Source organism: Quercus suber, unplaced genomic scaffold (genome assembly GCF_002906115.3).
Source record: "Quercus suber isolate HL8 unplaced genomic scaffold, Cork oak 2.0 scaffold_156, whole genome shotgun sequence".
Lineage (NCBI taxonomy): Eukaryota > Viridiplantae > Streptophyta > Magnoliopsida > Fagales > Fagaceae > Quercus > Quercus suber.
Window position 1 is genome coordinate 391,703 of NW_027069617.1, and position 15,436 is coordinate 407,138.

The following is a 15,436-nucleotide window of genomic DNA, read 5'->3' on the forward strand; positions in this document are numbered from 1 at the left end:
GGGATGGAAGCAAAAACTCATCTCAAGCGGTGAGGTCGTTTCTCATTAGATTCGTAGTTTTTGCTGCCCTCATCTGCATGATGAACTCTATGAACCTTCCAAAAATTGTGTACACACAGATTGATTCCATCCTCAAAAGGTTTTTGATGAGGAAAGCAAGAAGATATTTACCTCTCTATCTTAAACCTTGGGACTCTGTGAAAACTTAAAAGCATTAGAAAGATGGGCTTTAGAAGAATGGGAGATATGAACAAGGCTCTCATGGCTAACAGAGAAGGAAAGGGTCGACTCTTTAGTAATAAGGAGGTATGTCAGCCCTAAAATTATCTATAATTTAGCGAAGAGACACATACCAAATGATTATGTAGAATTACACCAGCCAAATCCTCTAGAAAATATGTCAATACACCTAAATTGGACTCACTTGCACTACAAAACACGCGGGTTATAGCTGCATTTTTACTTCATATATTCTACAACGGTTTAAATGCAACTTCCGATTATGACTAGATAAACTAAGGGCATGTTCAATATATTGTAATGATTATTACATGAGAATATGAATAAGTATTACAAAGAATACATTAAGTTAGAATGTAATAAGTATTACTATTCATTAATTTGGTGACTATTTAAAAATAAAATTATGAAGATGCATCAACAATTTAGTAAAGTATAAAAAGAATGTGTAATTAAATAAAGTTTAAGTCAAATTTCTTAAAATACACTTATTTTAAGGTGTTCAAAATGGAGCTAATAATTAACAATAAAGAAAATTTATTTTCTTTCCTTTTGAAGATGTGGCATCTAATTACTTTTTAGGAAATTTTTTTAAAAAGTTATTATATAAAGTAAAAGAATAAATATTCAGTATTTTTGATAAGGAATAGTTATTCCTCATTTTGAAGAATAGCTATTTATAAAGAATAACTATTCATTGTAATAAAAACATAACCAAACAACCGAATAGTTATGTCATAGGAATATTATTACATTACAGTGTCTATTACAGTCTACCAAACGTGTCATTAATCTAAATGGAATTCAAGTGGTTTTGGTCTATCAATAACAACATTCCTTATTTCATTTCATTTTTAAGATTCACTTCACAATTGGAACAAAATGAAGACCACTAAAGAATAATTACACAACACAAAGAAAGACTAGATGCAGACAAGCAGCCCAAAAGTGTGTTACAATGATGAGTGATGGAGTGTACGGCGTCCCTTCAATCCACAACAATAGCTGCCTGCTGAAACTGTTCGCTGTGGCTGTTGCTTGTTTGTTGTTGCAGATGATGCTGAGGTAGTGCACATCTCAACGCCATTTCTAAATGGGTGAATTGGCTGAACTGTCACAGCATTGCCGACGGTTGTGTGCTTTTCAAGCCAACCTATGATGTCCCTAAAGACAATATCAACGTTTTCATCGGGCTCTCCGGAGGTTAAAGCATGCCACATTTCTGGATACAGTCTTATGGTCTTGTCTGTGCTGCCAGCTCGCTCATACAGTGCCCTACTTACTTCTGGGTCAGTCACTATGTCAGCTTCCCCATGTAACACAAAGAATGGTAGTGTCACCTGCACAAAAAACCACCCAAAACTATTTTACTTTACTGCAAAATAAGTCAAAAACCCGTTTCCTTGTCACAAATAGAGTAAAAGTCAACAAATTTTTAAGTTTGAAACAGTAACAACCTCACTTAAACTGTTTTCAAGGCTCATGCTAGTTCTCAGCATTTCTAGTGCTGTTTTAAGCCTAGGCTTGTCTTGGTATATCAAATTGTTGCTCCTTATCTGCATCCATCATGGAGGAAAGGAGATACACCGTAATTTAATTCTTCAGATAATAGCTCATTTTCTCTAAAACATACCTTATTAAAAATTGAAAATAGTTAACCTTACCTGTTCTCGCTTAACGGGGTCTTTGAAAGCTGCATCAATGACATCTTTTGTGGGAACTATCTTCCATTTTGGTATAACGTCTACTACTTGGGTCAGGATATTCACGATCACTGGGTGTGGCTTCACCTTCTCTGATATCTAAAAACATGTAACACCATGGAACATTACAGAGAGAGAGAAGAAAGGGAGGACCACAACTTCTTTTTGGGTAAGGACTAAAACATCATTGGAAATCAAAAACAAGTTGAGTTAACGCTAATCACATGGAGATTATGATGAAGGTACTATTCCTTAGATGTAATAATTTAGGATATTCAATTAAATTTAACCATGTGGCCGTATTCACCAATGCAACATAGAAGGTATAAATATCTTCCAAGAACAATTACTAAGTAAGTAGCTTATTGGTCAATACAATTATATGAATGAATTTAATTAGAAAACCGTATTACATACTTTACGAATAGTATGCAACTGCTTCCTCACAACCTTTGGGACCAATATTAGGTCATGTTGTGAGGTAGCACATATAGCTGCTTCATATAATAATTTTCCGTACCTTACACATGGGTGCAACAAGAATAGCACCATTCCATAATGTAGGGTCCTTTTTGTGCAATAGTAGGGCCACTGCACCTCCCATGGACTCTCCATACAAGAACCTGCACTTATTCCTGTACTCTTCCTGCACTGAGAAATCATTGTGAATAAATTTTAGAGGCTGTGTATAAGCATATCCTTGGTAGCTAAGTTGATAGATTGGATGCATACCGCTAACTGACTTGAAAAAATTATAGCAGTCATTAATGATGTTTTCGAACTTCTTGATGTAACAACGAGAACCTTTAGACCGTCCATGTCCTTCATAATCGACCCCAAATACAGCATATCCTGCACGAGCAAGCCTTACCCCGCATTCTAAAAGAACCGGGATGATCATATCAATACTAATAAGCCTTTTAGCACACATTTTCAACTATCTTTACAAAGTGCTCGATCAAATAATTAAAAAAAAAAAAAACCCCCCTCTTTATTTAGTGATATTTTTCCTATACACTACGGGATTAACATAATCTTAAATTCTTGATAATACCCTTAGAAAACATGAATTAAATTAATAATACGAAGATGTGTTTTTTGGGAGGTGTAGGAGTGTGACCAAAATAAATAACACAAATGTTTTTTTTTTTTTTTTTAATCGATAACTTATAAATGTGACTTTAAGAGTATTTGCATCAGTTCGTGCAAAAATTTTCTATATATTTTAGCATAAGATTTCAAAACACCCTACATTAAATTATCTATTTTACATTACATTTCATTCAAATATATATATATTTTTTACTTATTTATCTTTTTTCATACATAACAACCACTATTCACTATATCTTTTTCACTCGTAATACGTAAAGAAAGAATAAAAAAGTAAATGTAAATGAATAATATCAAAGTAAATTTACATGAATAGTAACTATGTATTTTTACACAATTTTACATAATTTTTTAATGCGTGGTTAAAATATGATACTTTTTCTATTATATAAACAGTTTTAATTTATAGGTTTTAAACCAAGTTCCAACCACCTCAACCTCCTCTCACCTAAGAAAAGAGCGCAAGCAAACGACTAATTAGCGTATTCTGTACGTTTAGATATATATATATATATATATTTCTTTCTTGTTTTTGAGAGAATATATATTTCTTTAATGCCCAATTAATATTATTCGTTGCAAGTTGCTGCCAAACAACGTAACTAATTCACCATTGACTTTTCGACTCGGAGGTTAACCCAACGTAACATAGATTGTTATTACCAACAGAGACTTTCATGGGGCCATGATTAAATACTAATAGACCGGACTTATGGTTAATATTAATGACTTATGCTTTTCAAGTGCACAACCTTCTGTCGCAGATCCATAATAATCTACGTACAGTCAAAGAGAGGTCTGTCGTAGATCCATAATCTACGTACAGTCAAAGAGAGCAATTGTTTCTACGACTTTTGAAGATTACCATTATATTTGATATAATTTTAATAGAATAATTAGCCAAATTAGTACATAAAAGAACAATTATAGCACATATAACTTTATAACTATTTAATCTACAAATTGTTTAAATTTAATTTTTTTAAATTATGCACAAAACATAATATTGACTAGATAGTAAATGGTAAATAACAGATTCTCTTATTTTGCTAAAATTGAAAACTTTTTACTGAAAGTATTATAGATAAATGTAAAAATTTGCTGAAATAGTACAATGAAACTCATAAATAGTACTAAAAAGTGTAGTGCATGAAAATAATTACAACTATAAAACCCTTAGCAAATAACATTTTATTAAGATTTTAATAAAATTCAATGATAAAATGTTGTCGTATATTAATATAATAAAAAAATATTATTAAATGATATATTTTTAATACATAGTTACATCAATTCTCTCTCTCTCTCCCTCTCTCTCTCTCTATATATATATATATATATATGATGTGCTAAGCACTGATGACAAGTGGAACAGAAAGATATGATTATATAAATAAATAAATAAAAGTGGAAAAAAAGATGTGGGAAGACTGCAGAAATGGTTAAATTTGATCTTCAATCATATTTGTCTCTTCTGATTTTCTACAATCATGTTGGGTCCCTAACCTTTCCTTTGTTGGCTGTATTCTGATTTTTCTTATCAAAAAAAAAAAGTCCTAAATCTTGAACAGAAAAGTCATATTTTCACATATGATATGAATAAAGGCTACAGATAATTATAATTCCAACATGAATCAGAGAAAAAGTGTAACAAACATTAATATTGAGAAAAAGGTGTTTCTCAAAAAAAGAAAAGAAAAAGAAAAAGGTGCAGTACAACGCACTCAATAATTTCACCTAAAGGTGTAACAAACATTAACTATACAGAAGCAAAAGGGTACGAAAAAGTGGGTAGTGCTTATTGTTTAATAATTAATAATAAAAAAATCCTACAAATTATTATTTTTTTAAAGTAAGAAAAGGCTTTAAGATTGATAGACATGGACGGACACACGTCCATCCATGTCTATCACGTCCATCCATGTCCATCAACAATGCAACTATCAATAATTCAATATTAAACAGATAAACGTGAGGATTGTACGAATAGAATGCGAGTCTAGACCAGTAGACTTCGCATTTAAATTAAAAGTTTATTTGAATATTATTTATTATTAAAAATTAAAAATATTGTAATAAAATAATTTTAAATTTTTTTGGGTTAAAAATATACATACTGATTTCAAAAACAGTGCATAGAACCACTCAAAACGGTGAACACTGGAAATTTTGTGCACTAAGAATTCAAGGATTATTAAAGTTGTGGGGAAAACTTTGACAATAACATTATAGAATCCAAGTTTATAATTATAGGTGAGCGAACGAATTAGCTGATGACCTAGCTAGCTAAGGCAACTTAATTTGGTTCTAGGAATTTGGGTGAACAATTTTCTGGCTAAAACTTGGAAACTTAGTAACTTACACGATTGGGTTTGGGCAGTTGGAATTTGGATGCTTTGGCAATAATGTCTACAAGAGGTTTGGTGTTGTAGCTTTATTTTGGTCGATTATTTTGTCTTTGAAAAAGATGCAAGTCAGAGAAAATGATAAATCGAAAAGTCTTATAAAAAAAGATAAATCGAAAAGTTTGGTATCTACAATTTTAGAAATAAATACAAGCATATGGAAGTTAAATGATACTTTTTTTTCCTTACATTTACAGTGAATTTTAATATAAATTTAATGAGTGAATTTTATTATGAATATAAAAAGAGAGCACACTGTTTACCGTGCTCCGAACAATTGCTTGTAAAATAAAGAGATTAAAATTTGCCAACTTTTGAATCATAGAAATATTGTGGCAACCATTTAAGCAATGTACACAAAGTCACACAGATAATTGGAATGTTAATAATAAATAAGCGTAGAAAATTAGAAATAAACAAAGAGGAAAGAGAGTAAAACAAATCAAGCGATTTAAGAATATTTATTACCTCTCATGAAACCACTACACTCCATGCCATACCCTGCAAATCCCAGCAACAAATATTAATTAATAACTCCCATTCACATGTGTGTGTGTGTGAGAGAGAGAGAGAGAGAGAGAGAGAGAGAAGGAGCTACCATGGCAAAGGAAAACAAGAGCCAGTGGAGAAGAAGAAGAAGGCAACCATCTACAAGTAAAGAGCTGCACTCCTCTTGAATTCCTTATGTATTCCTGATATAATATAGTATCACAATCTCAACATCATTACACAAAGACGAAAACTCAGTAAAGCAAAATGACAGGAAGAAAAAGAACTCGCAAATTTACCATACTCTCATATGGAGACCTTTTTTTTTTTTTTTTGGGCTCAAGAAATATATGAAAGACTTACCTCTTGGTATTCAACCTCCATCTTCATGCAGAGCTAGCAAAACAACACACAGACTATTACACAATTAAAATCAAAATTTTCACGCTTCCTTTCACAAGTGAGGGATCTATATATAATGTCACTTCAAGAAAGACAGTTGTAGAGGAGGTAGATGATTATTTATACTTTGTACAGGAGAAAAATTGTTTTGCTTAATAAGAGAGTGCCCCAAATAAGAAAATAACAGGGTCACAAATTTGAGATAGATAGTCATAGATCATAGATGCTCTTTATGTGGGTTTTGATGCGTCCAAGAAGATTGAAAAGGTCCAAAACTAATGACGTGGCCTTTGAAAGAGCCCATAGCGTATTTCTTGAGACAGCACCTTCTAGATTTGCAGACTAGATGCTGCTTGAGCCATCCTAACTGGTCTAACCATCCCTCTCTATCTGAGTCTTTATCACAATGTTATAGTTTATAACTTTATAGGTATTAGTTTGTGACATTTATGATTTATGGTTTTTTTTTTTTTTTTTTTTTTTTTTTTTTTTTTTGTGGTTAAAACCGACTTTCACTAACCACACAGAAACAATTTAGTAAAACATGGGTCCTCATAATAAAATCCCAAGTTGTCATTAAAAAAAAAAAAAAAAAAAAAGTACACATAGGTCCACAAGGGACTTTCCAAAACCACAAAATCCTGGCCAGAACCCAGAACCCATTGTGGGTCTTTTATTTTTTACAGTTTACAATTTTTTTTTTAATGAACAACATTCTGTTTCATTAACCAACCAAAAAAAAAAAAGAATCTTTAAGTAACATGTCTCTCTTCCAATCTATAAGGGAGGGAATAATTATTACACTTGAAAAAAAGGGAATGGAGAGAAACAAATAATATGAGTTATGTCTTTATAGTTTACATGGAATAATTTAACGTTACTAGTATCATATGAGATATACTAAGCTGTGTTTGGATGTACCCAAACTCAACTACAAACGAGGGACTTATTGCTCTTGAGCATAATCCTGGGAACCAAAATGTAAATATATCTCCCAATGCATGATTAAATACAATAAGCTAATATCTCACTGTAGTAGGTTATATTTATTTTTTCTAATTTTAATCATGCATTCGGTATTGTGTTTTTGACTTTTTGTGTTGGGTGAGTTGAGCGTGGGCCATTATAAAATTAGAATTATTTTGGATTATTTTAATATATATTTTTATAAGATACTCAAAAAAATATTGTGAAGTACACAAATTTATATCATTTATATATGAATTCAAATGAGATTAATGAGTATCAAAAAAAAATTCATCTAAATTTGACAAATTTAAAGATGGTGCATCTAGTCATTAACAATTTCTCTTCCAAGGCGTAAGTGAGGAGAATTGGTCCACAATTCAAGTTTCACTGAGAGATTCCATAAATAATTTCTTTTGTAATTGTTCTTCATGTTACATATATGATGGGTTTTGGGTTTTATATATAAGACATAATTTTTATATTAATAAATAAGATATATTATTGGGATTGAAGTGATAGCTTAATAATATTTTTTGTGATATCGCATGTATGTGATTTGAATTTTTTTGTCTCCTTCTTCACTATTTACCTATCAAAACAAAGAAGAAATATGATATTCAGGCATCTTAAGAGAGAGTTATGGGTTTTTTTTATTTATTTTTTAATATTATTATTTTTTGTTTGTGTGGATACAATATACTTGGATCTTAACCTTAGTTAGTAGACTAGGTGTCTTCAAAGGATCAAATCACTCATATTATATACTAATAATTCTAGATATAGTATATACACAAATTTTTTTTTTTGGGTAATTGTTGTTATATGTGTGCTAATAAAAGTGGTGTTAATAATGAACTTATATGTAAATAATGTAATTTCAGTCATGACTTGTCACGTGTATAATTATGAAAACTGTTGTGAAAAAATGTATCTTTAGCATTATCCATTGCATTCACCTTGGCGTAGTGAACTTAGGTCAAGAGTGGGCCAAGAAGCCATTGGCTTTGGCTAAGAAGAGATTGTTTTCACCAATTTTTAAGTATGTGGTCTCTAGAAGGACCCTATAATCCTCATTTGAATGGTAAATATCTTTCCTGCCTTTGATAAGTTTTGTTCATAAAGGAAATGTCGGTTGTTGCCGATTGCACGCTTTCCACGTGAAAAGAGAAAGAAAATCCTTTTTAAATGAAATAAATAACATACACGGGCTCTACAGCCTCTTTGAGAGCTCAACAACCGCAAAGCCAACACACAAAATTTCCGATTGTTGAACAACCAATAACTCCTTTAGTTTTCCAATGAAATATATATTTTATATATATAAAAAAAGTTTTTACAAAATATTTTCCATATTTTTAGTGTCCATTATCATGAAAAGTGCAAATTAATGTATTTTTTAAGGAAAAAGTTTATCTCCAAACCAATTTGGAAGAAAATTACTCCAACCCATGTAAGTGAAAGTTAAAAAGACAATCTTTATATACTTTTTTTTTTTAATGAGTTATGTGATTTTTTTACATAATATGCATGAATAGTGAGTTTTATAAATCGCCACATAGTAGGTTTAAAAGGTTGTGAGGAAAACTTTATCCATTTTTTAATGTTTAGTATGGCAAAAAAATACAAATTAACAGAAAACATATTTTTGTGCTCAATGAAAAAAAAGTCCAATAGAACAAAAACATCCTCTGAACATTACATACTCAATAGACAAGTACAAATAAAATTCATACAAAAATAATAATAAGAAGAATAAAATTTTTACAATGATAACTTATCTTTTCACTCCACAGAATGACCATTGGCTTATGTTGACTAGATTGAACATTTTTCTAGAACTACTTTTCAGTTTTTGATAATTCAATAATTACAACAATGGAGTAGTAGAGATTTAAACCATGAATGTCTCTAATGGAAACATTATGAGGTACTAGTCAAGCTACAAAGCTCTTGAATAATCAATTGTTTTTTGACTATCCTTATGAGTGTGTGTAGTCTCTTTTGCCAAGATTTGATAAATTTCATTAGACCTTAAAAACCACTAGACCAACCCCTAGAGTAAAAAACCTTCTCAATTTTCAAATATCTTTAAAATACCTTTTCCCCCATAGGCTATGATGCATTAGGGTAAATTCACTCGCATAAATCATGACCGCCCAACTACCTCAAATGATCAATAAGATCAACAGATAAACAAATTTACTCCAAAAAATGAAACTAATACATGTTACGTAGCACAAACGTAGTGTAATATGAGAGTAATATTATGTCAAAGGTGGTACCTTAAATGGAGACATGTCTTAAAAGTTATAGGAGAAAGCAAATTATAGTTGTGGGGGATAAAAGGATCAGGCCCAAGTTAACGGGCCGAACACCCACGAGAGAACTGTTTCACATCCGAAGAGAAGGATGAATAGAATGCGAGGTCCAGATTGGAGCGGAATCCTCTGGGTAGAGGATCATCGCTTTCCGAGGAGGATATCTCTAGTCCGAGGAGGACAACAAAGCACACTCAAGAACGATAAGGATGAAGAAATATCTGAGGGGAAGGCTGCTGCCACCGTATTCAATGCATTGCAACAGCTTTTCTGGCCGCATTTATGTGGAGAAGACATCTGAACAGTGCTTCATGACCTACCGCCACTCACACAGAGATGAAAAGCAGCTGCCTGACGTGACAGGTACTTGAGCACGTCCATGGATGGGGAGCACGTGGACGGTAGGGATGAGAGTGAGAGTGGCTATATAATAGAGGGAGAGGGTATGAAACGGGGCATGGAAGGTAGGCGAAACTGATCAATCAATAATAAAAGAAGTGATAATCTTTTGCTGTGAATCCCTTGTCAACTCTAGTTCTTCAACCCATACTCTACAAATTAATTGTCTTTGGGTTTACGTAGAGAAATTAGACCCTACAATAGTCTATAGGTTACCGTTTAGCAAAAAAAAAGCCTATAGGTTACCTAACTGCATTATTGGGCCTCCCAAGAGGTTCTTTATATATATGACCTACTAAAAATTTATGCGTTTCCTAAAGCTAAGGCTAGGGATAAAGAGGCTAATCAATTTTGTTTTGTTTTGTTTTGTTTTTTTATTTTTATTTTTTTTAAATGGGTTTCTAGTTCATGAAACCAAAGCATTTGTTTGAGGTTTGGGTTCTAAACAATTCTCTGAATTAATATACAAAATGGGACTGCTTAACATTTATTCTTCCTCAGTCCATCTTGAGGGGGAGTGTAAAAAGCTAGAGGGTGCATTACTAGCTGCTACACTAGTGCAGCACAACATGCCACCCAGTGCAGCAGCTCGTGCATCAGAGCTGCCCAGACATGCAGTGGACCAAGCTAGACAAGAAAATCAATTGCCATATGATACAAGAACAAGTGAAACTCAGATTGAAGCTTCAAGTAGAAGTCGAGAGATCTTGCCTTGTGTTTCAGAGTTGAAGAAATTGAAGAGTTGTAATTTTTCATCTAAACGACAGTGTAGCTTACCTGATGTGTGTATAGAAACGGTGTGTAGCTTTTGTTAGTTAGTTTGGTTAGTTTTAGTCAGACACGTGTATGAGTTTGCTGTGTTTGTTAAGTTGTGTTCACACGTGCATATAGCTGTTAAGTTAGAGTATATATATATATATATATATAGTTGTATAGCTATTGAATCAATCAATGAAATCATAATTTTCAGCTTTCATCAGAATCAATTTCTCATAGTTTTGGTCTATGTATGTCGGTACAAAGAGGAACTCAGGTTTTATATTTAACAAATAGAAAGAGGTGCTCATGAGCTTATCAAATATTGGCTAATTTATGTGATAAAATCTCTCTAATCATCGTACAAAAGGCAGTTGTTTAAATCAAAAACTCGTTGCTGATGTAAAGATATGTTGCCTTTAAAGTTCCACTTTTAACTTTTACCTATAGCTTATAATTTATAAATCAGTTTATTTTCACTGTCAATTTGTAGATATAACTATATTTTTATTTAACTTAGTGCAGTTTTTTTTTTTTTTTTTTAATTTAATTTTTTATAGTCAGTCCATTTTCAGAACAAGTAATAATGGATTTAGTAATAATGGGTTAGCTATCGTTGTCTTCTTTATTCATTCAGCTGCCTTCAAAGTCCAATAGACCAACATATAGTCTTTATTATTAACACCGAATTAATGCGAGACAGAGTAAATGGAAAAAATTCGGTTTTAACACCTCAACCGTTTACTGATACGCTCAATAAGGTGTCTGAATTGCATTCATGTGCATTTGTTTCACCCAAAGGCACGGTGGATACGAATCAACAAGAGTTTACCATGAATTTAAACTCAACTAATGCTGAGTTGGCAGGGTTTGACAGTCTTGAAGAGCCCAGTTTTACCTCCACAAAGTCCAACGCACGTGCAACAGTAATTCCCATAAATAATGCTCAACCACGCGAAGCTCGCGACCATCAAAATACTGCTACGGTTCCAAACTTAGGGGCTCTTTGGTACATAACTTCAAATACATGTTTTCAATTTTCAAACAACATTACACGTATTTTTACACACTTTTTTATTCACACGTATTTTCACACATGTTTTTAAATAATAAATACATATTTTTAAATGCATATATCAAACACCTCATCAGCCTCCCAAGGTTGTGTTCTTCCAACTTGGACTAAAAAAGAACTTGAGGCATGTTGGTGTAGGTGTGTGTTCCAAACAGTTTTATTCTTATTTGTTTTCTAATTGTTGGAAATTTATGAATAAAATAACCATTGGATAAATATGAGAAAAATAGCTGTTAGGCAATTGTGAGAAAAATAGCCGTTAGACAATAATTGATAATATAATCGTTGGACTTTTAAGGGTTATTAGTAACCAATAATTATAGACTATTATTTTCATAAGTAGCTTACATAATACTCACCATAACACATTTTCTAAAGGGATTTTTTACTACTCTATATTTTAGATATACACAACTCTACTATCTTTCTCTCCCACATATTTTTCTACAATAATTTTTTTTTTTTTTTTTTTTTTTTTTAGGAAAGGCAATAGAAGGTTGTTTTATATATATATATATATATATATATAAATATATTTATTTCCTTAATTTTTTTTCTTCACAATACTGATTAGTTTTTAGTTAGAAGAATAATGGATATATAATGTGTTGGTGTGGGTGTGTGTTCCTAACACTTTTATTTTCTAGCTGTTGGAAATTTATGAGTAAAATAGCCGTTGGGCAATTATGAGTAAAATAGCCGTTGGAAAATTATGAGAAAAATAGCCGTTAGGCAATAATTGATAATATAGCTGTTGAGCTTTTAAGGGTCATTAGTAACCAATAATTATAGACTATTTTCTTCATAAGTAGCCTATATAATATTCATCATAACATATTTTCCAAAAGGGGTCTTTTTACTACACAATTCTACTATCTTTCTCTCCCACATATTTTTCTACAAGAATATTTGTTCTAAGGAAAGGCAATAAATGGTTGTTCTCAAACCTTTTGTGAGTGGAAGTGCGTACATCACAAAGGTCGATGCTATAGTCTAATCCTGGGGGGTTGTTTGGCCAAGAGAACCAATCGCACCAAGTTTTACTTTGGGTGGCACGAATCAACCTTTAAGGACTATGCTTTTGCAGTGTAATTCTATAACACTGTGAGATTGTTCCTAATTTTACTTAAATTTATATTATCATTGCTTATTTACATTCTTGCTAATTATTTGGGATATTGTTTGTTGTATCAAACTTGTTTATTCACTATTAATTTTTCCAACAATCTTAAAGGTTGATTTGTTTCTCAAAATGGATAAACAAGTTGTTGATTCTCTTAAAGTCATTTCAGAAATTACCAAGCTTGAACCTTTTGATGGAAATAATTTTAACGTTGGAAGGAAAGGGTTTTGCCCATCTTGGAATTTACTAAAATTGATAGTGTTCTTCATGAACCCAAACCCGATGATCCCGAAAAATTAGCAAAGTGGTTAAAAATAAATAAATTATGTACACATACCATTAAGTGTGGTTTAGCTAATAAGTTATTTGATAATTATTGTCATTTTACTTGTGCTAAAGATTTATGGAATGAACTTAATGGTTGTTATGGGTTTGAGGATGAGGGTGCTAAAAAATTTGCTACAGCTAAATATATGTCTTTTCAAATGTGTGAAGAAAAAAACTGTTTCTAGCCAAATTGAAGATTTTCAAAAATTAGTTGCTGACTTAGCCAAAGAGGGTGATAATTTACCTGAAAGGTTTGTGGCTCATGGCCTTGTTTATAAGTTGTCGGACTCTTGGAAAGAGTATAAGCACTGGTATAACCATCATAAAACTTATTTAAATCTCCAACAAAATATTGTCGATATTCAAATAGAAGAGACTAATAGAATGTCTGAAGTTTCTTCTAAGGCAAGGAATTTACTTCCAAGGCTAATATTGTAGAGGAAGGACCCTTTAGACCTCCACAAAACAATAAGAAATATGATCCTAGAGGAAAAGGAAAGTTTTATAACAAAAATAACCCAAATCCTCAAATCCAAAAGAAAAAGGGTAATTGTTTCAATTGTGGTAAGATAGGTCACTATGCAGCAACTTGTAGAGTGAGAGGCAACTTCAAAACCAATAACAACAACAAGGGCTCAACATCAAACAAAGCAAATGTGGTTGAAACTGAAGAGGTCGTTGCAGCAGTGGTGTCCGAGGCACACTTAGTCTCAAGTGTGAAAGGATGGGTAGTAGATTCAGCTTGCACAAGACATATTGGTGAATTTAAAGAGGAGTTTACTTCCTACACTCCAATAATGGAAGGCACCGAGTTTGTTTATGTTGGGGACAATAGGCCTATACCAGTGAGAGGCAAAGGGAATGTACCCTTGAAGCTAACTTTCGGTAAAACTCTTTCACTCACCAATGTCCTCCATATACCTCATTTTCAACACAATCTCATCTCGATACGTTTGCTTGGTAAAGCTGGTATTAAAGTTCTATTTGATGGTGGCATAGTTACTTTATCTAAAAATGAAATCTTTGTTGGTAAGGGTTATGATAATGATGGTTTTTTTGTACTTAATGTTGATCAAGTCATTAATGAAAATGGTTCATCTTCTTATGCTTACTTGGTTGATTCTATTGATGTGTGGCATGGTAGACTTGGACATATAAATCTTGGTTACATAAAGAAAATGAAAGAATGTGGAATCATAAACTCACTAAGTGAAGCAAACATGGAAAAATGTGAAGTTTGTGCCGAAACTAAAATCACCAAGAAACCTTGTAAATCTGTAACAAGAGAATCCGAACTCCTTAGTTTGGTACATAGTGACTTGGGTGATTTAAAACACACTATGACTAGAGGTGGTCAAAAATTTTATGTAATCTTTGTTGATGACCATTCTAGATTTACTAAACTTTATTTACTAAAAACCAAAGATGAAGCTTTGGAAATGTTTATAAAGTATAAAAATGAAGTTGAGAACCAAAAGAATAAAGGATTAAAAGACTTAGAACTGATAGAGGAGGTGAATATGAGTTTAACTCTTTTAAAGAATTTTATGAACAAAATGGCATAATTCATGAGGTAACTCCTCCTTATTCACCTGAATCTAATGGAATAGCTGAACGGAAAAATAGAACTCTTAAAGAGATGATGAATGCTATGCTTGTTAGTTTTGGGCTATCTTCCAATATGTGGGGGGAAGCCATTCTTTCGGTTTGCCATATACAGAATAAGGTACCTCATAAGAGAACTGGTAAAACTCCTTATGAACTTTGGGAAAGACGTAAGCCTAACTTGGAATACCTTAAAGTGTGGGGGTGTTTGGCTAAGGTTATGCTACCTGAGCCTAAAAAGAGAAAACATGGTTCTCGAACATGTGATTGTGTGTTTATTGGATATGCTAGCAATAGTTCATGTTATAGATTTCTAGTTATCAAGAGTGATATTTTAGAATCTTACACTATTATTGAATCTGAAAATTCTATATTCTTTGAATGTTTTTTCCTTTAAAAAATAAGGAAAAAGTATTGCATAAATCTATTGATACTTCTAATGATCTCGTTGATGACATGCAAGAATTAAGAAGGAGTAAGCAAGCTAGGAAGGAAAAGAGTTACGGTAACGA

At 32.1% G+C, this 15,436-nt stretch overlaps 1 protein-coding gene across 1 annotated transcript; it reads right to left on the reverse strand.

Moving 5' to 3' along the window:
• Window positions 1–937: 937 nt before the first annotated feature.
• Window positions 938–6,566, reverse strand: LOC112006568 (caffeoylshikimate esterase). Its single transcript, XM_024038850.2, has 8 exons — window positions 6,314–6,566; window positions 6,060–6,153; window positions 5,930–5,962; window positions 2,676–2,822; window positions 2,464–2,594; window positions 1,905–2,042; window positions 1,698–1,796; window positions 938–1,580 (listed from the first exon to the last, which is right to left on the reverse strand). Exons 1-8 carry the CDS (start codon window positions 6,338–6,340, stop codon window positions 1,194–1,196), a joined length of 1,056 nt encoding a protein of 351 aa, XP_023894618.1. The 5' UTR covers window positions 6,341–6,566; the 3' UTR covers window positions 938–1,193.
• Window positions 6,567–15,436: the final 8,870 nt, after the last annotated feature.